The sequence below is a fragment of the Mobula hypostoma genome, chromosome 6, assembly GCF_963921235.1.
Source record: "Mobula hypostoma chromosome 6, sMobHyp1.1, whole genome shotgun sequence".
Classification (NCBI taxonomy): domain Eukaryota; kingdom Metazoa; phylum Chordata; class Chondrichthyes; order Myliobatiformes; family Myliobatidae; genus Mobula; species Mobula hypostoma.
The window spans coordinates 140,282,063-140,309,485 of NC_086102.1; the positions used below are offsets into that span (position 1 = coordinate 140,282,063).

At 38.3% G+C, this 27,423-nt stretch overlaps 1 protein-coding gene across 4 annotated transcripts in view; it reads left to right on the forward strand.

Moving 5' to 3' along the window:
- Positions 1-7,164: 7,164 nt before the first annotated feature.
- LOC134348441 (calcium-responsive transcription factor-like) overlaps positions 7,165-27,423 on the forward strand; it is a 53,485-nt gene continuing 33,226 nt past the window's right edge. The window contains exons 1-8 of one of the 4 annotated variants that reach the window (XM_063051821.1): positions 7,165-7,222; positions 14,341-14,425; positions 16,444-16,565; positions 16,706-16,936; positions 17,717-17,837; positions 21,248-21,374; positions 23,861-23,945; positions 24,515-24,704. In XM_063051821.1, coding sequence (XP_062907891.1) covers positions 16,455-16,565; positions 16,706-16,936; positions 17,717-17,837; positions 21,248-21,374; positions 23,861-23,945; positions 24,515-24,704 — 865 coding nt within the window. In that variant the 5' untranslated portion in view covers positions 7,165-7,222; positions 14,341-14,425; positions 16,444-16,454. Of the gene's footprint in view, positions 7,223-7,356; positions 7,556-14,340; positions 14,426-16,443; positions 16,566-16,705; positions 16,937-17,716; positions 17,838-21,247; positions 21,375-23,860; positions 23,946-24,514; positions 24,705-27,423 lie in introns of those variants that run through there. The other 3 variants (XM_063051823.1, XM_063051824.1, XM_063051825.1) reach the window with 3 other exon arrangements.

The window sequence follows — 27,423 nt, forward strand, 5'->3', positions numbered from 1 at the left end:
TCTCCCGGAAACCTTTCATTTATTGCATACTCTCTTGCCTTGCTACGCTTCCCCAAATATATTTCCACACACTTCTCCCAATTGAATTCCATTTGCCATTTATCTATCCAGATGACTAAACCATGAGTATCTTTTTGCAGTCTAAAGCTCTCTCTCACTGCCAACCAAAGGCTTAGTTATTGTATATTCTGCAAACCTCCTTCTACTGCTCATTATCTTTAAGTCTGAATCAGTCATACATAGGAAAAGTATAGCACACAGAAAATGCTGGAGAAACTCCAAGTAAACAGTTGACGTTTGGTGTGGAGACCCTTCATCAGGACTGCTTACTGATTTCTATAGATGTTGCCTGACATGCTGAGTTCCTCCAGCATTTAGTGTGTGTTGCTTTGGATTTCCAGTATCTGCAGATTTTCTCGTGTTTGTGAGACATACAAAAAGAAAGCAAGGGTGTCCGATGGAGCTTCATGTATTGATCGAGAGAAGATGGTGGGGGTAGTATAAGATAAAGAAGCTAAGGAAGAAGAAAAGTAGTATGAGGTTGGGGGGAAAAGGAATGTCAGGAAGCTAGATGGGAGATCATATTTTAAAGATAGGCAAACAGTGGACGTTCGTTTAACAATTCGTTATAGAGGTTATGGGTTTCCATATTCGTGGAAGACTGTTTTACCTGTGGATGGTACTATGAAAACAGCGGAGGAATGGCGTTTAATTACCTTATATGTTTGTTCACTATGAGCAATAATGGTTATTTCAGATTATATAACAGAACACAATAACATAGTTTGCCATAGATCACGGAAGAGACACCAAATCTACCTGCAAAGTTCAGAACTACCTTTATAAAGGTGCTGAGGGGTGACGCCTGCCAACGGAAACTGAGCAAAGTCGGTTCGGCCAGTCACCGACGTCATCACAAAATCGTGGAATAAAAAGCAGGTCTTGGGGAAGCGGGCCAGTCTCCTCACGGAACACCCTACCTGGAACCGAGCGGCTTGTAGCCCCTGCTCTACAGCCTTCAGCCTCTGGGTAGACCAGTTTAGGTTAGATACATTTTTAATTCTGTGATTTACGCGGAGCATGCATGCATTTTAACTTCGGGTTTGCAGTTTAGAACGATTCAAAGTTTCTGTTGTTTTTGTTTAAAAAACGTTTCCTGCAGTTTGTTGGGAGTTCGTACTTTTTATAATGTAATCTGTGCATATATCCATGCAAGATAACTGTTTATTGCTGCCGTTAAAGGAGGATTTTACCCAAATCTCTGTGGAAGAATGAAGCTGCTGTCGGCTTGCTGTGTCGTTTGCTTGCTGATGTGCATCGTCTACCCAGATGCGTGCTCCCGAGTCCAAGGATTCCCGGTGGAGATCAGGAGTAAGTGATCGCTTTGCCCGGTGACTGAGGGCTGGTCATTCTGCAATTCTAAATCGTTTCAGTCTGTCTTGTTCGGGTGTTTGTGTGTGATCACAGTGAAAGTATGGAAAGGCGACAGAATAAACTATAAACACGAGACAATCTGCAAATGTTGAAATCCAAAGCAACACAAAATGCTGGAGGATATCAGCAGGTCAAGCAGCGTCTATGGAAAAGAGTAAAATGTTCCGCCTTTTCCGCAGGGGGTGAGCTGGGGGGCTTGTTAAAGCAGCTTGTAGTTAAGAGGGAAGTGCTCGGCTGGTCAGAACGCATCCATGGAGTGGGTAACAGAATTAACTTGTACTGGCCAAATTTGTTTCAGCTTCGATGTTTGATGCAGTCTTCTCTCATCTGGGTGGAGGGAAGAAGGGAGGGTGAGCATGCAAGACCGTGATGTACCCGTCAGTGGAGCTTTGGGGGTGGGTTTTACTTGTGTGCTTCCAGCTTTTTTGAATTTGTTTTCTTTAACTTTGGCTACTACACCTACGCGATGCATTTGCAAACTATCTATTGAAGCTATCCTAATTTTAAAATATAAAGAGAGTGATTGCGTGTGTGATGTGGGGACGAAAGAGACAAAAACTCAAGTTTTAAATATTTTTTCTAAAGCTTGTCAACTGTGAACTTTAAAGTTTTCAGAAGTGTTTAGGGGATGATTCTCATTTTCTGCTTTAAATGTGCTAATTTCCACGCAGCTCTATCAGATTATTGGTTAGCCAAAACTTGTCCGTTGTATAGTCACACTGTTACAACCCGTATTAATAGCGAGAGCACAAAAACACTTCAAAACAGTGCAGCGTTCTAATGATTGGGATATAACACTGCCTAAACTCATCCTTACCAAATGAAATTGTTCTGTGTTGCTTCATATCAGTTAATGTGCTGACCCACAATACTAAATTACACCCACCCGACAATTCTGTACTGTACTGTTCTTCAACAACTAAAGACAAGTGCCAGTGTATAGTTTTAAACAGGATGAGCCAAGGATGATTCTCCTTGATTGGGGTAGAGAATTAATACAGAGTAGGATGGACTTCACTGAAGTTGGAAGCCAATAAGACATCCACATAATTCTAAATTGTGCCACAAGAATATTGAACAGTGTAGAATTGTACCAATATAGAAGGATTCTGGATAAAATATAGAGACACCATGATCCTGAATTGAAACAATGGTATACTCAATCTTGATATGTTTAACAAAGCACCATAGTTATAATTCTATAATTATAACCACAATGCTATAATTTGATTATGTAGTCTATGATGAACCTGACCTAGGAGTGCTTGCTGTTGACAGTAACTTTTAAATATTATACTTCCTTCCCAGGAAGAGGCAAAATTTGTTAAGGAAAGGTTAAAGCAGGAAGAAAATTACTGTATTACTGTATTTGATGTGAAGATTGCTTCAGTAATTCTTTCTCCTGTTCTCTTTCCACTTCACACCATGGCTAGTCGTAACTTGAAGTGAGTGCTGAGCAAAATGCTTCAAGGGAAGAACAATATTCATTCATCTGTGGTTGTTGGGATGCAAGTGAAGAATGGAATCTGGGGAAATGCACAAAAGTGCTTCTAGTATTACTGGGATAATTTTAAGCTCTGTCTTTATAGCAAAAAGGAAGAGAGTTTTGAAATAAAACAATTTTTTCTTGCATCTCTAATAAAGGAATACAATGTGCTGTAAGCATAAATTATTGTGCTTTGGTTTGCAGATGCTGATATTGATTCATCTTGGTATACTGGACGTGGGATCAGGCCCGTGGGGCGTTTTGGAAGGCGAGGATTAACCTTAGAAAACATCAGAAAATATGAATTTGGAACACGTCGTGTTTGCACCCCAGTTCAAGAGAGTGAAGACTCCAGCCAGGATGAATAATTGACACCTTGCCTACAACTCTGTAAACATACAAAGCCAACTTTTTAAATTGTCTGCTTATCTTCTATTTTTGTGCAATCATAACAAATCACAAAGTAGTGATTACCTGTCAAGCAAGAATCGTGTTTAAAAAGATGATAGCCATCTTGTAAAGAAATCTTAATGTTAACTATTAGAATTGCAGGTAAAATAGGATTTTGGAGTGTCAAGCCAACTCATAGTCAACTACTGTAGAAACTGACATAACAGTTTTATTTGGAAGACTCCAAGGAAGTATTTAGGAAGTAGAATAGTCATGTAAGGGACAATTAATCTACTATTCTCTAAACCTGTAGCTCCCCCTCAGCAACAGCTCCTATTCCGTCCCTACTTTCCTGATTCCTACCAGATCCTTAGTAATTCTTTCCTGGATGATTTACTGCTTAGCATTCTCTCTTACTTTCCCTGGTCTCTTTGTAATTTCTCATTTTCTTCTGTTGAATTTTGTGTTCCTTTTGCATTTTGCTTCATTCTAAATGTGCTTTTCAAATTCAGTTCAGATTCTGTATCAATATCTTTTAATAATGGTTAATGTCTTTTTATGATAGTTATTATATACTTTTTATTTTAAATTACCTTAATTGCAGGTTTTAAATTTACTTTAAGAATTTAAGAGTAATCTTAGTGAGATTTAACATTACGGATAAAACAAGGAGGAGGGAATATTTAGAACAGTTTGGTAAGATATAAAAATCACTGCCACATTGATCAAAAGTGAAATCATTTCTTTGGGTAGAAATTCATAAAATTAATCATTCTAAAAACTGTAGAAACTGGTAACATTTAAAATTTGGGGTGTTTGATGATAAGATAGCAATGGATGTGGTGAATAAAACTTAAGGTGCAGATCAGTAATGATTTAACTGAATGTCAGAAAATTCAAGAATTTGAATGGCTTTCTGCCACTCTCTTCAGTGCCCTCCCAGACTGACTCTGTTTTTGGCCATATCAAATGATTCTGACTCCATGCCATCTTCAATTCTAAGAACTCTATTTTCCATCTTTATGATAGTCTCAACTCCCTGTGCATCCCATTTCCTGCTAAGATTCATTTTTATTTGTATCTGGCTTTCCATCTTCATTTACAAGTAAATATTATATTCTACACCAGGTCTGGAAGCAGCTACTAGTCTGCAGTGACTGTCCACTTGTTCTTAATTTAAAATATTAACTTTATTTGAAGCCTCATCCTTCCTACAATTGAGCCTGTTTCTCCATTCTCACACAGCACTAAAGGTTCAGCGATATAGAATCCCCTCTCTACATCCTCCTAATTTTATATCCACATAAAACAAACCAGTTTGAACTTTTAATTGCCCTCAATTTTGGTTTTGTATCAATTTTTTACTATTTAAACCTCATTGACTTTTTTTCTAAAAGTGATAAATAAATGTGAATTATAGTCGAAGCACAATCCTCCTTTTGCATCTACAAATGATTTTAGTGTATATGGAACATGAATGATCAATTTTCAATTCATTTTGAAGTCTAGGTTATCCAGAATGAAGTTGAAAAGTATGAATTGAATGGGTGGTAACTGTCTTCATTCTTAGAATTTGGTCTCCTGATTCTAAGTTCCTTTACATTGCTGAACTGAGTAACATGGCACAATATGTGTTATTAATTGTATCACTTCAATGCTTGACATCCAGTGGAACTTGAACATTGTTTTCAGACAAGATAGTTTCAATTCCTGTATATTTATTAATATACAAGTTAGAAGCATTTTACACTTTGTGTCATTTAATAAGGCCATGACTGATTTGACTATAAACTCAACTCTGCACTTCTGGTATCCATTAAACCCTTCTGTTTACCCACAAACTATCTACCTCTGTCATGCAAAATATTTAAAGACTGCCCTTTAAGGAAGAGTTCCAAATACAATCCTCAGGTGGAAAACATCTGTCTCATTTTATCAAAAGTGATGGACTCCTTATTTTTAAACAGGGACCCTTCTCCTAGATTCTCCCATAACAGCAGACATCCTCTCCTACCCACTAGGATCTGATATAATCACATTCTATTTTTTTTCCTTATTGTCTGATTAGTATGATTTTACTACTAAGCAATCCCTTGAGATTGAAGATAACTTGCTTCCATTCTAGTTTTTAAGGTGGGCTATGAGGCTGATGCGGGACCCATTGCTGAATCATCAGATGAAGTAAAACTTGTTTTTAAACTCTGGTCTTGTGTGATCCTGACTCATGGACTCCAGGTTCTCAATACCATCCACATTATGCTTTGAGGTAGTCTGTAGTTTATTTACATATCCCTTGGAGTACAAGGGCCACAGTTGTCCAGTACACCATATGGTTTGAGATCTTGATCTTCAAACACACTTTATGGCACAGACCATTATCAATCATTAACTTTGTCACTGAGATGGCTTTCATGATAATAAGAAGTTGTCCACCTTTTCCCTTGTCTTGTTGTTAGAGGCAACCTTTATTGTTGGAGCCCAATGCAGGAATCCTAGGCAAAACACTTTTTGTTTTATGAATGTTAAATATAAGGCCTCATTTTTACAGATGCTCAAATTAACAGGTTAATGATGGCATAAATTAAACTACTAGATTAGCTCAGTTCCAGCAGGAAGTTTATATGATAAACATTCTTGATAGTGACCAATATTTGTAAATTTGGTTCCATGCTCTGTTGAGATCAGTAATGCTCTCTTAATAAACAAAAAGGAAGGACAAATAGAGCAAGCTATTTTTATTTGTGTGAAATCTGTCGGTAGCATGTAACTGCTTGATATGGGGGAAGTGTTTCTGGAGTAGTTTATTTACAGAATGGTCAAAAACATTAGTAATGCTTACTTGTATACCTGAACAGAATTGACTGGCACTACAATTTTGTCTTGCACATCTTTCGTTACTTCACATACACACGGCATCTAAAAACAGCATTAAAGCTTTGGTGCATTCAAAATTCAGAGTTCATTTCGTATCTTGAGACACGGGTGTGACACTGTTGCCAAAAGTATTTTATACTACCGAGCTTTAAATGCACTGTAGTGCAGGTAGCAACACTCATAGGATTTAACCTTTTAAGAACAAACTCTTCCTAATTTCAACAATCTACAATGTTAGAGTTAACGTTTCAGACTTTCGGTTCTCCCAGTTATCAATGCTGATTGCACTGCAGGTAAGATAAAACCAAATATAGCCTTCTATCCTACTGCAAAGAGGCGGTAAACTTCCACGAGCAGATTGGTAGAAACCTGGCGCTGCTTGTGCACAGGACTGACAAGTTCGCATTCAGATTAATTTATAATTATAATATAAAGGTGCAATTAATTTCTTTGCTCCCATTTATCAATAAGAAATATCCTTTCACCCATACAAACTACAGTCAGACAGGCCATTGTGCTCATATATATATATATATCGCTCACAAAGACCCTAGACCGCAGACGCCTGCAATCGGGAGCGAAGAAAAACTGCTGGGAGGAATTGAGCGGGTGGCGGAGCAGCCGGACAGAGGATCTCGACCCGTAAAATCCACCACCCCTCTGCCTTCACGGACGCTGCTAGACTCCATAAGCATTGCAAAACAAATAGCGTCCTGGGGACTGGAGAGCCGGCACCATCACCTCTTGCCGAGGCTGCTCCGGCCCAGCCTACTTTACCTCAGATCCATTTATCTCCCACGCCACTCAAACTGAAGTACAGGCTGGTTTATTCAACATAGTAACGAGGGGCCGGGAGAAATTACTGCCTCCGCCGCGAAACCGCGGTAGACGCGAGAGCTCGGCACACCGCGGGGCTCGGGCCGTGGCGCAAGCGCACTGGCGTGGCGCGCGGGGTGGGGGGGATGGGGGCGAGCGGCGCAGCCGTGCTACGCACAGCCCCGGCTCTCCATGGCGGATGTGTTGTGAAGCGAAGACGAGGTTGAGTAGACTCGTTCCGGTGTTTTGCTCGCCGTCTGCCTGCCTGCGCTCTCAGGCCCTCAGAGCCGCTGCCGCGCCCGGCAGGGAGGGTGGGAGGAAGGGCGAGGGGTGGAAAGGAGAGGAATGAGCTAGGGTCCAACGCTGGCTGTTGCGGGCGTTTTCTGGGCCAAGCTGTGGGGCAACAAAATGGCGAGAAGGCTGCGGGCTGTAGGAAGTTGGTGGTGGGGGGCCCAGCCTAACTGCCCGAGGTGGGGGCAGTGGTGGCGGCAGAGCTGGACATCGCTGCTGGAATAAGGGCCCCGGCACCTTCCACTGCGCAGAAGGTTGTCAACTGTAGGTTACTTTATTTTTTCAAGAAAAGCAACGTGTTAACACCATTTCTAATACAATATTTACTTGTAAGTCGTTGCAAAATAAAAATCAGAACTACAGCCGCTGGACGCCTGAAATTGGATATATAATAAAACATAAAATGTTGGAAATGCGCAGTAGGTCCGGCAGTATCTGGAAAGTCCTGTAACGAGACCCTTCGTCACAATCTCAGTGCAAACTGTAGCTCCCTCACTCCCATTTTCCAGTTGAAATTGCTGTTGAAACATTGTGAATGATGTACTTAATAGGAGAAGAGGCAGAGTGAATGTATGGTTATGGATTATGAACTTGACATTTTTAACTTTTCCATTTATAATTTAATATATTTAAATCAATATGAATCAAGAATGTTGCTTATCCTCTTTTCTATGTTCTTGTAAGGCTACTGTTGAACAATTCAAATTTATGGAATGTTATTGAGAGTTAGTTGGATCCAGGGTGACAACGGGAAAAGAAAGTTCAGTTGGAAGGAATCTTTTTGGGGGGATAGAATTTGGAACCCAACTTGCCTACTTAAATTGGGGATGTTAAAATATTTGTGCCCTTTGGTGCAGTGAGAGACATTGGCTTATTTATGGTTAGATCTTTCTTTAAAATAATAGGAAATTGTAAACTTAGGAACCTGAATTTTTTTGCAATGACTCCTTTCTGTTTCTCTTTGATCTTGCAAACTAAAGTATTTGGTTAGCTGTTTTCATAAAAATGTGAGCCCCTTTTGATTTCAAATGTTAAAACTGGGTCTGCAGGTGTATGGAGAACTGGGGCTGAAAATTAAAATTATTATTTCCAACTTTATTTCCAATGGCAGGACTTCCTACTTCTCTTGATTTTTAAACTCCTTTTACTATCTGTTTTGAAAGATCATATTTCAAATTTGTCTTAATGTGGCATTTCTGTATAATTTATGTATTATGTAGTACTGCTTAAAAATCTTGTGAATATTTTTACTAAATTTGCAGAGATATGTATTAAAGGTGCTTCAAAGTATATGGCAGGTTGTCTTCAGTTCTGATTATGTCCATGATTCTTTTTCCATTTGTGCCTCAGTGATTATAAATAAATATGAAAAGTGATACAAAGTGATTTCATAGTCTTTCTGTGCAGTAGTGTTACTGCAATTTGGTGCCAGTATGCAGGAAATCTCAAACAGAGGTGGATTCTTTTATCCACGTGCCTACCTAAGAGTCTCTTAAATGTTTATATAAGGTCAAAACTAAGCTGTACATCCAACTGTTGTAATATTTTAATTAATATTGCTTATTATCTTAAAACTTTTTTATTTGGTTCAACATAAAATTCTGATATCTGATTAAAGCCAAGCCTAATGCAAGGGAGCCACATTTGATTAAAGAGTCTGTGCTAAATGCTTTGAACATGTGCAATGACATGTTTTGACAGGCATGAAATTTAAATGTTTTCCTCACTGCTAATAGATGGCACTTTACACCTGAAAATCTGGCATATTACCTGGTATGTGCATTGAAGTGATAATAACTTTAAAGTAAAATTTAACTTCTATCCCCTTTCCTACAGAATATATGGGACTGAGATGTGAATTGTACTCCAATTTTCAGTACTTTGTCTCATTATCCAAAACAATCACTGTGTTATCACATTTGTCATTGAAAATCTCCCTGAAATACTCAATGAGAGTGTGTCTACTTGGTTTCAAAGTTTAATAAAAATGCTTACGTATAAATGGTTACAAATGTACTAAACTTCTTCTTAACAACCCCCCCCCCAACAATTTTACCGAGGTATTATGAACATTCCTGTTTGTGCACACCTCAGTGAATTATTTCTGTTTTAAGTTGCAAGTGTTGGAGGAAGTTCTATTGAAGACATTTAGGTGGCAGAGGGAATTAACAAACCTATAAATATTCTGTTGCCATGATAAAATTGTAAAGCCAGAAGTATGGGAGATGAATGCTAGTGTGTTAATTCTTTAGAACTGGTTTGTAAGTTTGTAGATGACATTAAAAGAGATGGTGTAATTGGCAGTGAATATGGTGATTAGAGTTTGCAGAGGAATCTTGGTCAGCTGGGTAAATAGGCCAAGGAATGGCAATTCCTGATAAGTGCAAGGTGATGCATTTTGGGAAGATGGATGAGGGTAGGGCTTTCACTGTGAACAGCAAGTTCCTGGGGAGTTTCATAGAGCAGGGTGACCTTGGAGAAAAAGTGCATGGTTTCCTGAAAATGGTTTTACAAGCGGAAAGGGTGGTGAAAAGGGGTTTTGGCAAGATGGTCTTCATTAGTCAGGGCGCTGAGTGTAGAAGTTGGGATGTTATGTTGCCATTGTACAAGGCTGTATTTAGAATATTGTGTACAGTTTTGGTCACCATATGAAAGCTGCCATTAAGTTGGAAAGAACACAAAGGAGATTTACAAGAACATTGCTAGGAGTCAAGGTTTATGGAAATGTGTTGAGCAGGTTGGAACTTTTTTTCACTGGAGCATCAGGTAATGAGGGAGGATCTTTTCTAAATAAAATTATGGGCCTAGGGTAAATGAAGTCATGCAAAATAGTGATTTATTAGAATTTATGAGTATGAAGCAACTTTTTCACCAAGTATATGAAATGAGCTGCTGAAGAAAGTGGTTGACATAAGAACATTAACAACACTTAAAAAGTACTTGGACAGGTGCATGGGTAGGAAAGGTTTAAAGCAATATGGGCCAAGCAAGAAAAAACGAGACTAGCTCAGATAGGAATCTTGGTTGGCATAGGCTAGATGGGCTGAAGGACCTGTTTTTGTGTTATACAACTTTACAGCAAATTAGTCTGACATTTTTTTAGTAACAATATTTATGAATGAAATCTTAAGCATGGTGATCTATAAACTATAATTTCCATTTATGCTTTAGGGATTATGCTTTACACCTTTAGGGATTCTTGGATTTATAAATCATCTTTTTCTTGATACTCTTCAGGGCTCTATCATTCATTGTTTATGCCCTTAACTTGTTAGTGCTCCCAAAATATAGAGGCAGCAATGGCACAGAGGCCTGGGTTCATTCCTGATTCTGCCTGAGTTGGAGTTTGTATGTCCTCCCTGTGACCACATGGACTGCCTCTGAAAGTTTCAATTTCTTCCCATACTACAAATAAATACTGGCTAGTAGGTTAGACATTATACATTGCCACTAGTGTTCAAATGAGAAGAATCTGATGGGAGAATAGCAAAAATGGGATAGATGAAAGATTATCGTAATTGGTGGTTGATGGTTAGGGTCGACTTGGACCAAAGTTCCTGTTTCTGTATTGCATCTCTATGCCTTCGTTAGGACTAAATTCTGTGTGGGCTTTATTGATGTGTACATAAACTGCTTGATCCACTGATGCACTTAGTTACCCCTTCGAAAAAATCAATCACATTGGTTAGACAGGATTTCTCTTTAATAAAGCTACACTAACTATCTTTGGTTAATCCTTGCTATACCAAGTGTAGATTAACCTGACTTTCAGATACTAATATAAGCCCTTTCACGCTAAGGCAATATTGCAGAAGTTAAAATTCCCTGTCACTCTAGCCCCATTCTTATACCGCTTGTGATTTCCCTATGTGTCAGTTCTGCCTCTCAGACCACTCAGCAGAGTAGTTACCACAGTTTTTATTTCTAGGCTATAAAAAGGGCCTCATTTGTGGAGGCTTTTAAGATTTTCTTTCTCGTTATCATTGAGTGGTCTTGAAACATTACAATAAATTACAGTGAGACTGAAAAGGTGTTTTTATGGTTTTGATCTCAAGGGATGTTGTTTTAAATAGTTTATTGAAAAAAGCTTCCAGTGTTCTCTGTTCTGTGGTATTGTTCCATATGCATCTTGGGATGTGATCAGGAGCACCATATTAATCTTCTGCATATAGGTAGAGTAGATAATGCTGTAACATGATAATGGGTAGCATATATTAAAAAAAAATCCAAATTAACCTGTGCTTGACATTTCTCCCATTGTTGTATCCATTGCCACTCTTAGTGACACACTGAGAGGAATGCTGAGGCCAGTCTCTTGCAGGATAATGACTAAAAGTAATAGGAAGCTTACCCTCTACCCAGTGGCCAGTTTTTCTGGGTCACTTTACAATCACATGGGATTTTGTTGTCAGTATTAAGACAGGAATTGTACATAACCATCAAAGAAATAGAATGAGGCATCCAAAGTGCTTAATCTAATAAATCGGACACATTAATAAGGTAGGTATCAAAACTGTAATGAGACATTTGTTATGTTAATATCATTTGTTAATATCATTTTGCCCACAAATTTCCCTACATAGGGTAAAGCAGACATCAATTATCATTATATAGAGCATCCACAAGGACTCCTAATCCATAGAAGTTAAAAGTGTACTTGAAACATACTTGCAAATCAGTTTTTTTCCGCAAGGGTAGAGTAATGTTACCAGCAAAGTAATAGACTTGAAGTATTGGTAGGGAATGGAGAGATGGAATCAGTTCATTTTAAAAGTAGCATTTCCTTATGTATTTTCAAGGAAAGTTGGAAGGTCTTTTGTTTTTCAACCAGCTGATGGCAATGTTGGCCAATGAAGGAGTACGTATTATAGTTAACACTACAATGGCAGTACAACTTTCTGTTCCTTCCTATTTTTGTAGAAAATTCTTCTGAATGTTTTGCCATGTTAATGGATATCCCTTCCAGACAAGACTCTTTGTATTTTTCCCTTTTCCTTCCCTCAGATAAAGAAGTACCAAAGCCTAGCTGAATCTACCAAATTAATAGCAATCAAGGATATCTCTTGGTTCCATTAGTATCTAAAATATTGTGATCCTTAGTCTGATAAACTCAGTGTTTGAAGATCTGTAACCATCCAAAGTAATGATTTTTAAAGATTTACACCCTTGGTCACTCTCAAAATGTATATACCTAAGTGAGATCTCTCATTTTACATTCTCAAGGTGCTAAGAGGGTTGCTGCCCTATGGCGCCCGAGTCCCGGATTCATTGCTAAATACAGTTTACACAATTTCCCTGTGACCACGTGGGTTTTCTCTAGGTCCTGTAGTTTTCTGTCACATCCCAAAAATGTACAAATATCTTGGTGAGTGTTGGTATTGGAGGATGAAATATGGAAAGTGTAAAACAAACAGGTTAATGTAGGGTTAGTGTAAATAAGTGGCTTATAGTAAGCACAAGGTGACTGGCTGAAGGCTTTTTTTCCCTGCTGTGTCTCTCTGTGACTATGATTTTAAAATGATAATTTTACAGTTCATTTAGCTTTGGGTCGGGGATATACAGGTATGTTTTGAACCGGACAAATCTAATGCCTTGAGAGTTACCAGATGATAGAGAAAGTAAATTGCAGTACAATTAAATTAGAGAACTGGCTCTTTCATATGCAATCTTTGAAAGAGATCTTTGTGATGTGATATGTTTCTTTTGATAAACAATTTAAAATAATATTTTACAATTGTTTGTAAAATATAGTACTGTCCCTATATTGAAGTTATTCAATAGTAGGGTTAATAGTAAATTGTGTAATTCAGTATTCTCTAAGTAGTAGAAAATAGAAGTTGGAAAATGTTTGCTCTGATTGTTTTGAATTCTGCTTAATTTGTGTGTGAGAGGTGGGTACTTGTTAAGATTCCCACGCGAGGCTCATTCACAAAGTAATGAGGCATGGGATCCAAGAAGACCTTACTTTGTGGATCCAGAATTGGCTTGACCACAGAAGGCAAAGGGTGGTTGTAGAGGGTTTGTATTCTGCATGGAGGACGGTGACCAATGGATCTGTTTTGGGACCCCTCCTCTTTGTGATTTTTATAAATGACCTGGTTAAGGAAGTTGGAAGGGTGAGTTAGTAAGTTTGCTGATGATACAAAAGTTGGGAGTGCTGTAAAGAGTCTGGAGGGTTGTCAGAGGTTACAGCGCAACATTGATAGGATGCAGAACTGGGCTGAGAGGTGGCAGATGGAGTTCCACGCAGACAAGTGTGAAGTGGTTCTGTTCGGTAGAAGACAGAATATAATATTAATGATAAGACTCTTGGCAGTGTGGAGGATCAGAGAGATCTTGGGGTCTGTGTCCATAGGACACTCAAAACCTTCTTCGCAGGTTAAGAAGGCATATGGTGTGTTGGCCTTCATCAACCGTGGGATTGAGTTCAAGAGCCGTGAGATAATGTTACAGCTACATAAGACCTTGGTTAGACCCCACTTGGAGTACTGTGTTCAGTTTTGGTCACCCTGTAGGAAGAATGTTGGTGCTATAGAGAGAGTGCAGACGAGATTTACAAGGATGTTGCCTGGATTGGAGAGCATGCCTTATGAGACTAGGTTGAGTGAACTTGGCCTTTTCTCCTTGGAGCAACAGAGGATGAGAGGTGACCTGATAAATGTATAAGATGATGAGAGCCATTGATTGTGTGGATAGCCAGAGGCTTTTTCCCAGGGTTGAAATGGCTTACACGAGGGGACATAGTTCTAAGATGCTTGAAAGTAGGTACAAGGGGGATGTCAGAGGTAAGTTTTTCACACAGAGTGCTGGGTACGTGGAATGCACTGCTAGAGAAGATGGTGAGGTGGATGCAATAGGGTCTTTTAAGAGACTCTTAGATAGGTACATTGGAGCTTAGAAAATAGAAGGCTCCGTGGTAGGGAAATTCTAGGCAGTTTCTAGAGTAGGTTACATGGTTGGCATGGTTACATGTGTGCCAAAGGGCCTGTAATGTGCTGTAGATTTCTATGTTCTATGTTCTAAATATAAAATTTTGTTAATCCTATCAGTGACCAATAAAGAGAAGATTCAAGATTTTGAAAGGAATTTGGACAATTAAGTGGATTGGCTAACAAATAGTGGATGGATTTTAGTGTAAGTAAATGAAAGAAAATTCACATTGGTGGAATAAACATATACAACAAAAGCAGAAAATGCTGGAATTCTTAGGCCACATCAGTGAAAAGAGAAACCAAGTTAATATATCAGTTGGCAGACTCTTCGCCAGCTTGAAACATTGCTTCTCTTTAGCCTAATGTACTGAGTATTTACAGCATTTTGTTGTTTTAGATTTCCGGCATCCGCATTTTCTTGGTTTTCAGTAAATGTATGCATACTGAAAAGTGTTCAATTATAACATGAAAGCTTGAGCAAAGAACCTTTTGAGATTGTTCATTCTCCCTGTGACTGCATGGTGCTCTGATTCCCTCCCAATTTGCAGAGACGAGAGGGTTGGTAGGTTAAATTGCCTCTGTAAATTGTTACGTGTGTGTGTGTGTAGGGTATAATCCACGAGCCGATGATGGGGGTGGGGTTTAAAATAAATATGAACTTGTGTAGGATTAGTGTAAATGGGTGCTTTGTGCTTGGTATGGGCATGATGGTCCATACTTATGAGGGACGGCAGGATCTCATTGAAACCTATCGGATATTGAAAGATGCAGATGGAGTGAACATGGAGAGGATGTTTCCAATAGAGAGAGGGAGAGTTTAGGACCAGAGGGTGGTGAATCTGTGGAATTCATTGGCATAGACAACTGTGGGGGGCCAAGTTATTGGGTATATTTGGGGTGGAGATTGATGTTGTTTTAGATTTCCGGCGGTTCTTGAATAGTGGGGGTGTTGGGGGTTGCAGGGAGAGGGCAGGAAAATGGGTTGAGAGGGATGGTGGAGCAGGCTCGATGGGCAGAATGGCCTGATTCTACTCCCACGTCTTACGGCCAAGGAACAGCTGCCAAGTTGTATGGCACATGATAGTAGGGGCATAAGAGGCATCAATCGAGTGGCTAGTCAGAGGCTTTTTCCCAGGGTAACTATGGCCTTAGCCAGGGGTGGGGGACATAATTTTAAAGTGGTGGGGGTAAACCATAAGGGGGATGTCAGGGTAAGTGTTTTTACACAGCACCTGGTGGGTGCATGAAACATCCTGGGGTGGTGGAAGAAGCATATACTTTAGAGGCATTTAAGAAGCTCTTAGATCGACACATGGGTGATAGTAAAATGGAGGACTATGGGTTAGATTAATTTTAGAGTAGGTTAAAAGGTCAGCACAACATCTTTGACCGAAGGTCCTGTACTGGGCTGTACTGTTCTATGTTCTATTTATTTTTCATTATTTCCCCTTCACACCATCTTGAACTGTCCTGAAATATTTTAGGAAGGACTGCCACTTGGTTTTGTTGTTCACAAAAATAAATTATGTGTTCTTTTCTCTTGTGTGCTACCTCATGATTATGCAAATTAATCCAAATGACGTTCAATGCTACTTCTTTCTCGTACACTTGCATAGCCTGTCGTCATTACGTTTTTAACAATCTTCCAAATGCTTTATTCCATGTCATGGGAATTGAGCAACAGAGGTCCAGGAAAAATGTCACAGTTTCTAAGATGTCACACTGTACTGATAAATTGAACATTTCCTTTAAGTGCATCAAAATTTACAGTATTTTTCCCAGGTAATCATGTATATATGAACCTTGATGGAGAATGTCAGCAAGGTATTCCATCGTAATGAGGCATTGCAGATAAATAGTCCAATCTTTTTGCTGCTTTTCATTAAAAATTGACAAATAGATTTTCAAAACTGGCTGATAATTTCTCTGAATATTGTTGTAATTAGGATCAGTTGATCCTCATACTAGATGGCAGTTAATACTTCTATCTCATCAAATAGGCGCAGTGATTGGAGTTCTGCTTCTCAACTTTGTGTTTTGAATTATTGTTTGTGCTATCTTCCACAGTCTGGGCTTCTGTTTAATTCCTATCTTTTTATACTTTTTAGCTTTATGCTACAATTTTTAAATGAATTTCAATCTACCTCTTGTTTGCTACTTTGTTAAATATTTCTACTTGTTATTTTTATTGGTCACTGGAGATTTCACTTTTTATTTTAGTTATTTCTGAGATGGAAGAAGATGTCAGTCAGGATGAAATCAGTATTGAGAAAGGAAGTACATTATTGGGATCTGATTCTGACATAACTGAAGATTCTGAGGCAGAACGACAAGTTTTCCAGGTGAGATAACAGAGAGAAGTCAAAAGATATTAAAGTTTCTTAAAGGTGATTCAGTGATAGCTGGGAAGTATTTCCATCTTGCTGCTGTTTAAGTACAAAAAAAAACTGAACTCTGTTTTGTCTTTTTTTTTATTGCAAAGCAATTGGCTTGGATAGATGATGGAGATTCTACGTTTGGAAGGAACGATCCAATCACTGTCATTCCTATCACAGTACATATTACCGATGACTCGGGTGCTTCACAGAATCCTACAGTGCAAGTGTCTCAGCAACCACAAACTCTCTCTACTGAGCAGTTTCAGCTGATGGATCAGAATGGGCATCCTATCCAGTACGAACTCCAATCACTGGGAGACACAAATGCACGCATGGTTAGTAACAAACCACACAGCATAGACAAAAGCGATTCAAATGATGTGTTTGTTTCCCTTTTTCCATCAAGAACATAAAATTAGAGTGGGGATGTTTGGTAGCTGGTATAAAGAGGAGAGTGATGAGAAGGCTAGTGGGTGATGTATGGACTAAGGAGGGATGAAGGATGACAGACAGATCGTCAGGTAGGGGAGGGGGAAGGATGAAGTTGGGAGATGGGTAGGTGATATGGGGAATTAGACAAAGTAAAAACACTCAGAAGGAGCCAGGTGGGTGGGGTTGGGGAGGGGTGGAGGGAGTAAAGGTGGAAACAGCTGCTGGAGGGTGATAAGCTGAAACACAAAGGCTGCCATTGCTGGGATCTGATAAGGAAGCTGATAATGGAAACCATCAGGGAGAGTTGTTGAGCAAGTGGAACCAGATGGACAACAAATCCATTGTAAAATGTGTGGTTAGTAAGTGGATGCAACCAGGAAAGGGACAGAAATGGGTGATCAGAGGCAGTTATTATGGAAAAAGTTGTCATGAGTTTCAACTGTTTATGCTTTTTTTTACAGTATGTTTTTCAATACTGTGAATCATAAGCTTGACTGCAAATATTATTTCACTTGTTAATAGGACTTTAAAAGGTTAGGGTAAAACTAATAAAAGATCTCTTAACATTATTTGACTTACTTCCATGTGGGGATATAAGGTGAGAGTGCAATAGTGTCAACTTGTTTTTGGATTAACATGATACGTGTTAATTTCTAACAAGTACTGTTGGTTGATATTTCTAGATGATTGTTACCAGCCAGTCAGAAAACGGCCAAGTGCTTCATGTGATTCCATCCAATCAGTCTGGTGTTGCACAAGTCCTAATTCCACAGGGTCAGCTTCTTGACATTGCAAGTTCACATGGTAAACACAATTATCTGGGGCTTTTAAAATTATTTATGTGTAAGTCATTTTATCAAAAGTGAAAGAGGTTATTCACCTGTGAACCTTCTAGTAGAAAGCTGTAGGATAGCATGAGACAAATTGAGAGAATGACAAAAATGGAAAAAAAAATGACAGCTACTGGATTCATTTCACACAATAAAATTATACTTATTTATTGATGCTACACATTGGGCACCTTTTAATTTTCTGAAATAGTCAAAATAATGACAAAAATATCTAGCATGAAACATTGTCACAACTAATTAATAACCAGTTGTAATTGGTGGTTGATTATCAAGTAAGATTTTTGAGAAGCCTGTTACCTTGGAAGCATTGAAGAGGTTGTTTAAATTTAAATGCATTACTGTATTTCATTGTGATTGCCAAAATTGAGAGAATGTATAGAAATAAATCTTGACATTATAACTGTATGTATCTGTATGCTAAATGGAGACTAAAAGAAGATTAGAAACAAGTACCAGAATGATTACATTTTAAACCAGATTCATTTTGCACAATTATTCACAACTGTGATTGCATGTTAATTAAATTCCACTACAATTTCTGGTAGCTTACAATTTGATTGGCAAAGGTAGTGGGAATAGGCAAGTTAAAAATGTATATAGTGCAGAGAAAAGCATCTGAGTTATTGAATTGTTAGGTGTCTATCCATCTGGATAGTAGCATGTATGAGATTATATTAGAATTTTAGAGATTTTTGGGACATAAGATGAATATATGGCTCAATTATATCCGCTTATAAGGAAAGAACTTTTGAAGCTAATTTGCTTTTCAACTTGGATTATAGACTCGTACATTGGAGTAATTGATTTATACTGAGCAGAAACAGGCTCTTCATCCTAATGAAGTTGCTTTCCTGTGTTTGGCCTATATCCTTCAAAAACTTTCATATCTATGAACCTGTCCAAGTTTCTTTTATACGTTGTAATTGTACCCATCTCTTTCATTTCCTCTGGCACCTTGTTCTGTATGCCCACCACACTTGATTTAAAAAAAAAACTTGCCACTTGATTTCCTGTAAATTTTTCCCCTCTCACTTTAAACCTACGTAATCTAGTTTCGGATTCCCTTACCGCCGGAAAAAGACCACCTTATCTTTACCCCTCATTTTATAAATATCTGTCAGGTCACCCATCAGCCACCTTTGCTCCAAGAAAAGTAGTTTCATCCTATCCAATCTCTACTTCTTTCCTCTTTTCCAATTTTTTTAATTGATTTCTCTATAGAAGAATATAGCATTCAAGAGAATATATATTATAAAAGAAAAAATATAATACCAGATACAATATATTGAATCACATTAAGAAACTCCTTACTCTGTATTCATATAGATTAGATTAATTCGTATATTAGAATATAAACAATTTTATTAAAAAAGAAGATCTGCACCTACTACCAAAGTCGAAGCTGTTTGGGAGAAAAAAAAGGGAAAAAAAACTTATCAGGTAATAAAATATACTATTAACCAACTTCTGTACTTTTAACAAGAAGTCAAAGATTATGAAAATAATTTAAAAACGGCCCCCACAAATTTTGAAAATCTTGGTTAGATTCAGAGATTGAACGACAAATCTTTTCTAAATTTAGGCATGCCTTAACATCCTGTAACCACTGAACATAATTAGGCGGAACAGCATCCTTCCATTTGAACAAAAGTGCCCTTCTATCCATAAGAGAGATAAAAGCCAGAATGTGCAGATCAGATGTCTTCAAAATGATATCTTTCCTTCCAATAATACCAAATAGGGCAGTCAAAGGATTAGGCTTAAAATTTACTTTTAAAGACTATAGAAAAAGTTTGGAATACTTCCAATATTTTCCAAGACGTGGGCGCGTCCAAAACATATGAATAAGTGAAGCTTCTCCATTGTTACACCTATCACAGTAGGGGGATATATCCCTATAAAAACGAGATAACTTATCCTTGGTCATAAGCCCTATGAACCACTTTAAATTGTAGGAGGGAATGACGAGCACATAACGATGAATTATTAGCCAATTTAAAAATCTTATTCCAAGTTTCTTCAGAAATTGAGGTCTGTAAATCTTGTTCCCAAAGATTTTTAATTTTGTCTAAAGAATCATTTCTCATTCCCAACAACATATCATAAATATTAGATATTGAACCATTATAGAATGATTTCATATTAAGAATTTCATCTAATACGTTCTTATCAGGACTGTTAGGAAATGTATATAATTGAGATCGCAGAAAACCTCTAATTTGTAAGTACCCAAAAAATGGGTTTTTGGTAAACTATATTTAGTTGACAGTTGTTCAAACGAAGAAAGACTTCCTCCCACAAAATAGAGTCCAGAGAGTCAAAAAAGGATTTAGGAATAAAAATGAGTAACGCCTGAAAGAGGTATATAAATTTAGGTAAGAGTCTCTACTTATAACTCAAGCTCTCCAGTTTTGGCAACATCTATGTGAATCTCTCCTGTACCCTTTTGCGGCTTAGCACATTCTTTCTATAATATCGTGATCAGAACTGCATGTGGCATACCACACACCAGGTGTGGTTGTGTTAATGTCTTGTACAGCTGTCATATGACATTCAAACTGTACTTAATGTCCAGTGCAGTAAAGGCAAGCATGCTGTAGACCATCTTTACAGTGCCTCTCGTTTTTAATTTTGGTTAAGTGCTATTTCTACCACAATCGAATTGTAGACCCTTACCTGACCAGATGAAAAGAAATTCTCTGTACTCTCTAACCTTTGTGCATATTATATTAAATCTTGGTTATTGAAGCCCACCTCAAGGGATATGGGTGCTGTTAGTCTATTCTATCTCGGCCACTTATGGTATTATAAACCTCTCTTGGAAAAAGTTATATACATACATTTATTATGTTCTATTAAATATACTCTGCAAATTTTCTCATGCCTTTATCACATGGCAGACTATTCTGCCTATCTGAATCTTTGCTTGTTGTAAGAACAGTTCCATTAATCTGGTTGTCCTATTTACTTTGCTGCGGACAATTATCATGCCCCATCAACTTCTCAACCTCCAGCCCCACTGTTTCGCAGTTCTCTTATCACCCACCTACTCAAGTTCACTAGAGGTTAAATTATACTGGCGAATGCCAGCAATGAATTTGGGATGTGGGAGGAAACCCATTGTTTACAGGGAGCACATGCAGACTCCATGTGAACAGTACAAGGGGTTAGGACTGAAATCAGATGCTGGAGGTGGGAGATTTGTGTCACTGTACTGCCGCTGTGGGATGAATTGTGAATGTTGTATGTGTATATCTCATTCCACTGTGGGTTTTTTTGTCTTTGCTCTATCGTGACTGTTTATAGCACTCTTAGGACATGATATGATAGTTTAATTTTGTATGTTAACCTATTTATTGGCAGATGCAACAGATGACAAACAGATAAGTGATGAACTTCAGACAGTGACAGTAGCTGCAATAGCAGATAACACTGGCTATGTTTTGCATCCACAGTCTTCACTAAAGTTGCCCAAAAAGACTGCAGTCAGGTATGTATAGAATGCATACTTACATAGGTAGAAGTGATTGTAATTGTTTTCTCATGATATGTTTAATGTTTTCGTTTAATCACCAAAAGCTTCTTGGATGTGCAAATCTATAGCCAGATTTAATTAGGGAGCTTAAGGTAAATGAACCCTTTGGAGGTAATGATCATAATCTGACTCACCTTGCAGTTTTAGAGGGACAAGGTAAAGTCACATGTATCAGTATTACAGTAGAGTGAAGGGAACTATTGAGGCATGACTGAAGACCTGGTCAGAGTTGATCGGAAGGGGACACTCGGAGAGATGATGGCAGACAAGCAATTGCTAGAGTTTCTGGGAGAAATTCCAAAGGCACAGGATAGATTAATCCCAAAGAAGAAGTAGTATTCTAAAAGGAGGATAAGGGAAGTCAAAGACAGGATAGAGGGCATATAATATAGCAAAAATGATCGGGAAGCTTTTAAAAACCAACAGAAAACAATTAAAAAAAGGAGAGAAAGATGAAATTTGAAGGTAAGCTGGCCAGTAATATATAAGAGGATACCAGAAGTTTTTTTTTCCAGCTATATAAAGAGTAAGAGGTGAGAGTAGATATTGGGCAGCTGGAGTAGTAGTAATAAGGGACAAAGAAATGATGGCCAATCTCTTTATGTACTATGTATCAGTCTTCATTGTGTAATGCACCAGCAGAATGCCAGAAATTAGGGAGTGTTAAGAGGCATAAATGAGTGTATTTACTATTACTAAGGAGAATGTGCTTGGGAAACTAAAAGGTCTGAAGGCAGATATGTCACCTGGACTAAATGGACTACACTCCAGGTTCTATAGGAGGTAGCTAAAAGGGCTGTGGAGGCTTTAGTAGTGATCTTTCAAGAATCACTAGATCTTGGAATGGTTCTTGAGGACTGGAAAATTACAAATGTCACTCCACTCTTTAAAGAAGGAAAGAAGGCAAAAGATAGGAAATTATAGGCTAATTACCCTGGCTTCAGTGGCTGATGAGGTTTTGGAATGCTTGGAGGTGCATGATAAGATAGGCTGAAGTCAGCAAAGTTTCCACTCTAACTTGCGCGGACAAATCTGTTGGAATTCTTTGAGGAATTAACAGGCAGGATAAACAAAGGAGATTTTCAGTTGTCCTTGACAAGGTGCCGCACGTGAGTCTGCTAAACAAGGTGAGCCTATGGTACTACAGGGAAGATATTAGCATGGATAGAAGATTAGCTGATTGGCAGGAGGTAAAGAGTGAGAATAAAGGAGGCCCTTCAGATTGGCTACTTGTGACCATTTGTGTTTAACAGTGATTGATGTTGGGACAGCTTCTTATGTAATGATATGGTTGATGGAATTGATGATTTTGGTGGCCAAATTTGCAGACGACATATATATAGGTGGAGGGGCAGGTAGTGTTGAGGAACCAGGACTCTGCACGAGGACTTGAATAGATTAGGAGAATGAACAAAGAAGTGGTAGGTGAAATATAGTAGAGAAATGTATGGTTATGCACTTTGGTAGAAGAAATAAAGGTATAGACAATTTTCTAAATGGAGAGCAAATTTAGAAATTGGAAGTGCAACGGGACTTGAGAATCCTTGTGCAGGATTCCCTAGAGGTTAACTTGCAGGATGAGTCAGTGGTAAGGAAAGGAGAAGACCATAATATTAAGACCAAAGATGTAATGCTGAGGCACTGGTCAACTGTACATGGAGTATTGTGAGCAGTTTTGTGCCCCTTATCTAAGAAAGGATGTGCTGGCATTGGAGAAGGTTCAGAGGAGGTTCATGAGAATGATTCCAGGTATGAAAGGGTTAACCTATAAGGAGCATTTGATGGCTCTGAGCCTGTATTCACTGGAGTTTAGAAGAATGAAAAGGATCTCACTGAAACCTATCGAATATTGAAAGGCCTGAATAGAGTGGGTGTTGAGAGGATGCTTTCAGTAGTTGGTGAGTCTAGGATCAGAGGGCACAGGCTCTGTATACAAGAACATCCATTTAGAACAGATGAGAAGGAATTTCTTTAGCCTGAGTGTGGTGAACCTGTGGAATTCATTGTCACAGACGGCTGCGGAGGCCAGGTCATTGGGTATATTTAAGCAAACGTTGATTACTTGATTAGAAAAGGCATCAAAGGTCACAGGGAGAAGGCAGGAGAATGGGTTTCAGAGGGATAATAAATCAGCCATGATGAAATGGTGGAGCATTCTCGATGAGTCAGATGGCCTAATCCTGCTTCTATCTTTCAAAGTGTTGCCCATCTTGAGGTACAATTCATCTTTGGTGAAGTGGATTGTTCTCCAAGTTTGGGGATGTTAGCAGTAATGAATGGGATTTCTTTATCTTTTGGAACTAATTGGTGTAGCACAGGTTAAATCTAGCAGCAATACAAGTCTTGCTTGCCTCTAACTGTAGTTTTGCTATTGCTGAATGTATGATGCAGTTGTATAGGAAAAATTGCTTACAATAACCTTCAACTTTTTTATATTTCAGAATGGTTGAAGACAATTTTTCTGTCCCATTTCAGCCACTGCCACACAACACCCCTGCCTGGGCACGAAGACTTCGGAGCTGTGAGGTTAATTCGTGAATTGTATATTCATTTTCGCTGGATGTTTTTCAATTGTTTATGTTTCAGCAAAGTACCTTCCAAATAATTTTTATCCCTTGGTTGCAGGGTACACAGTTGGAACAATTACTTGTGCTTTAAGTGAGATTAGATATTTGAAGAATTACTTTTTTTTAACTTTTCAACACTTCAAGAGTGTGGTTTTCATCAGAGGTGATGAACAAAAATGAGAACAACAGGAATTCTGCAGATGCTGGAAATTCAAGCAACACACATCAAAGTTGCTGGTGAATGCAGCAGGCCAGGCAGCATCTGTAGGTGCAGTCGACGTTTCAGGCCCAGACCCTTCGTCAGGACACGTCGACTGCACCTCTTCCTACAGATGCTGCCTGGCCTGCTGCGTTCACCAGCAACTTTGATGTGTGTTGGTTGAACAAAAATGAGCATATTTTATCAAGGCATTTTTGTGTGAAGTGTGTCATTTTGAAGTTTATTCAAAGTTAAAGTGGAGTCTTATGTGCACAAGTACAGGTGCAGTGAAAAACTTTCTCATTGTGTTTAATATTTCATTATTCTAGAAAATCGGAGATTCCTACCGTGGATACTGTGAGAGTGAAACTGAATTGGAAAATGTACTAACGGTCCACAAGCAGCAAACACAAAGTGTCTGGGGGACAAGGCAGTCTCCGAGTCCTGCCAAACCTGCCACCAGGCTGATGTGGAAATCTCAATATGTCCCATATGATGGAATTCCATTTGTTAATGCAGGTCAGAATAGAATATTTATAAGAAAATAGCAAAATTTCAAATCTATTAGAAATAATTTTGTTGATAATTATAGGATAGTTAAATTTATTATCTCAAAATATTTTAAATTTCCTTACTGTTTCATATATCTTTTATTCGCATTTCTAGTTCTTTCAGTTTACCTCACTTCACATACAGTTTCCCAGATATTAGTGTACTAGGCTTTTCATGATATTATTGTTGTCCAATTGGGCTTACTCCCATACCCTTTAATTTTTTTCAGTTTTTTATCTTTTTCCACTTTGTTATGTATACTCGTTTTTGACAGTATCAAAGAATCTGCTGCATGAAAGAAATATTTTGATTTCTTCTTTCATTCTTTGCTGACCTTAGGCTATCCAATATCAAGTTCTTGACCTTGGGCTGTGAAGTATCGGTACATTTTTGTTTCCTTTTTAATTAATCAAATTATTGCATAATTATAAAGATCCTTGTCAAATTTTCCATAACTGTTTTAGTACAAGTGAAACATCATCCATTTCTATAGGCACTGTTTTAATGCTTTCATTCCTATCATCTCTCTTTGTAGTTTTGTTTTGTTGTTGGGGATGTCCATAATTTAGACTATAAGACCGTAGACCATAAGATGTAGGAGCAGAAGTTGGCCGTTCGGCCCATTGAGTCTGCTCCGCCATTCAATCATGACTAATCCAATTCTTCCAGTCATCCCCACTCCCCTGCCTTCTCCCTGTACCTTTTGATACCCTGGCTAATCAAGAACCTATCCATCTCTGTCTTAAATGCACCTAATGACTTGGCCTCCACAGCTGCTTGAGGCAACAAATTCCACAGATTTACCACCCTCTGACTAAAGTAATTTCTCCGCATCTCTGTTCTAAATCGACGTCCTTCAATCCTGAAGTCGTGCCCTCTTGTCCTAGACTCCCCTACCATGGGAAATAAATCTGCCATATCTAATCTGTTCAGGCCTTTTAACATTTGGACTGTTTCTATGAGATCCCCCCCTCATTCTCCTGAACTCCAGGAAGTACAGCCCAAGAGCTGCCAGACGTTCCTCATACAGTAACCCTTTCATTCCTGGAATCATTCTCATGAATCTTCTCTGAACCCTCTCCAATTTCAGTATATCCTTTCTAAAATAAGGAACTCAAAACTGCACACAGTACTCCGTGTGGTCTCACGAGTGCCTTATAGAGCCTCAACATCACATCCCTGCTCTTATATTCTATTCCTCTAGAAACGAATGCCAATATTGCACTTGCTTTCTTCACCACCAACTCAACCTGGAGGTTAACCTTTAGGGTATCCTGTACAAGGACTCTCAAGTCCCTTTGCATCTCTGCATTTTGAATTCTCTTCCCATCTAAATAATAGTCTGCCTGTTTATTTCTTCCACCAAAGTGCATGACCATACGCTTTCCAACATTGTATTTCAATTTACTGCAGTTGTTTTATCGGGCTAATGAATTCCAATAAAATGAACATTCTCTTTTGTATATGCACACTAATCTTTTTAAACATGATTAAAGCTATAAAGCGCAAGATATAGTAACTTAATTAAGCTATTCAGCCAATTGAGTCTGCTCCGCCATTCATCCATGGCTTTTTTTTAAACCCTATTTTCCTAGCTTCTAATTTTAAACCCTTTACCAATCAAGAAAATATCATTTCTAACTTAAATATACCTAGTGATTGGTCTCCATGGTCTTTGGCAATTAATTCCACCATTTACTGCCCTGGGGCTGAAAAGAAAATTCCTCCTTATCTCATTTTTTTTAAAAGATATCCCTTTATTTTAAGGCTGTGTTCTCAGATCCTAGGCTGTCCTACTATGTTCACTCTGTCCAAGTCATTCTGTATCTGGTGGGTTTTGATGAGATTTTCCTCCTCATCCTTCTGAACTCCATCGAGTATAGGCCCAGAGATATAAAATGCTCCACTTATGTAAAGCCCTTCCTTCATGGGATCATTTTTGTTAACATAGTCCTCTTTTTTTTTAAATGTCTGTCTATCCCTGCGTGCCTTAATGATTCTTCTGGCGGTAATAGAGCCACTGCTTCACAGTTCCAGCAGCCTGGGTTTGATCCTGACTTCTGGTGATGTCTGCGTGGAGTTTGCATGTTTATGGTATGGGTTTTCCCAGGGTACTGTGATTTCCTTCTACCTCCCAAAAATATGTAGGTTTGTAGGTTAATTGCTGCTCTAAATTGTCCCTTGAAGGTGAGTAGTAGAATCTGGAGGAGTTGAAGGGATTGTAGGTGGAATTAAAAAATGCAATTAATATCAGATTATTGTAAATGGCTGGTTGATAGTCAGTGCAGACTGGGTGAGTAAAAGAGCCCATTTTCATGCTTCATCTCTCTTTGACTCTGTAATACACCTTTCATAAAATTTTAGTTTCATCTTGCATCCAAATGTTAACTTCTCCATATCTTTTTTACACTCAAATTCACAACATTTAAAGCTCTTTATTCAAGAACTTGTTTTCACCTTTTGAAATTACAGCGTATTGCTAGCTTTGATGCCCTTATGAGCACTGCTTTGGTCAGTCAAAGTATTTTACTAAATTTAGCAAACTTACCTTTGCAAATACAAAGTAGTTATCCCTAATCAACCTGCCAACTTTCTGAATGAATTTTCTTTTGTACCACAACTGATTTTAGGCTTCCTAGTGTATTGTTATCATTTAACCTTTTTTCAAATTTGTACTTCGCATATA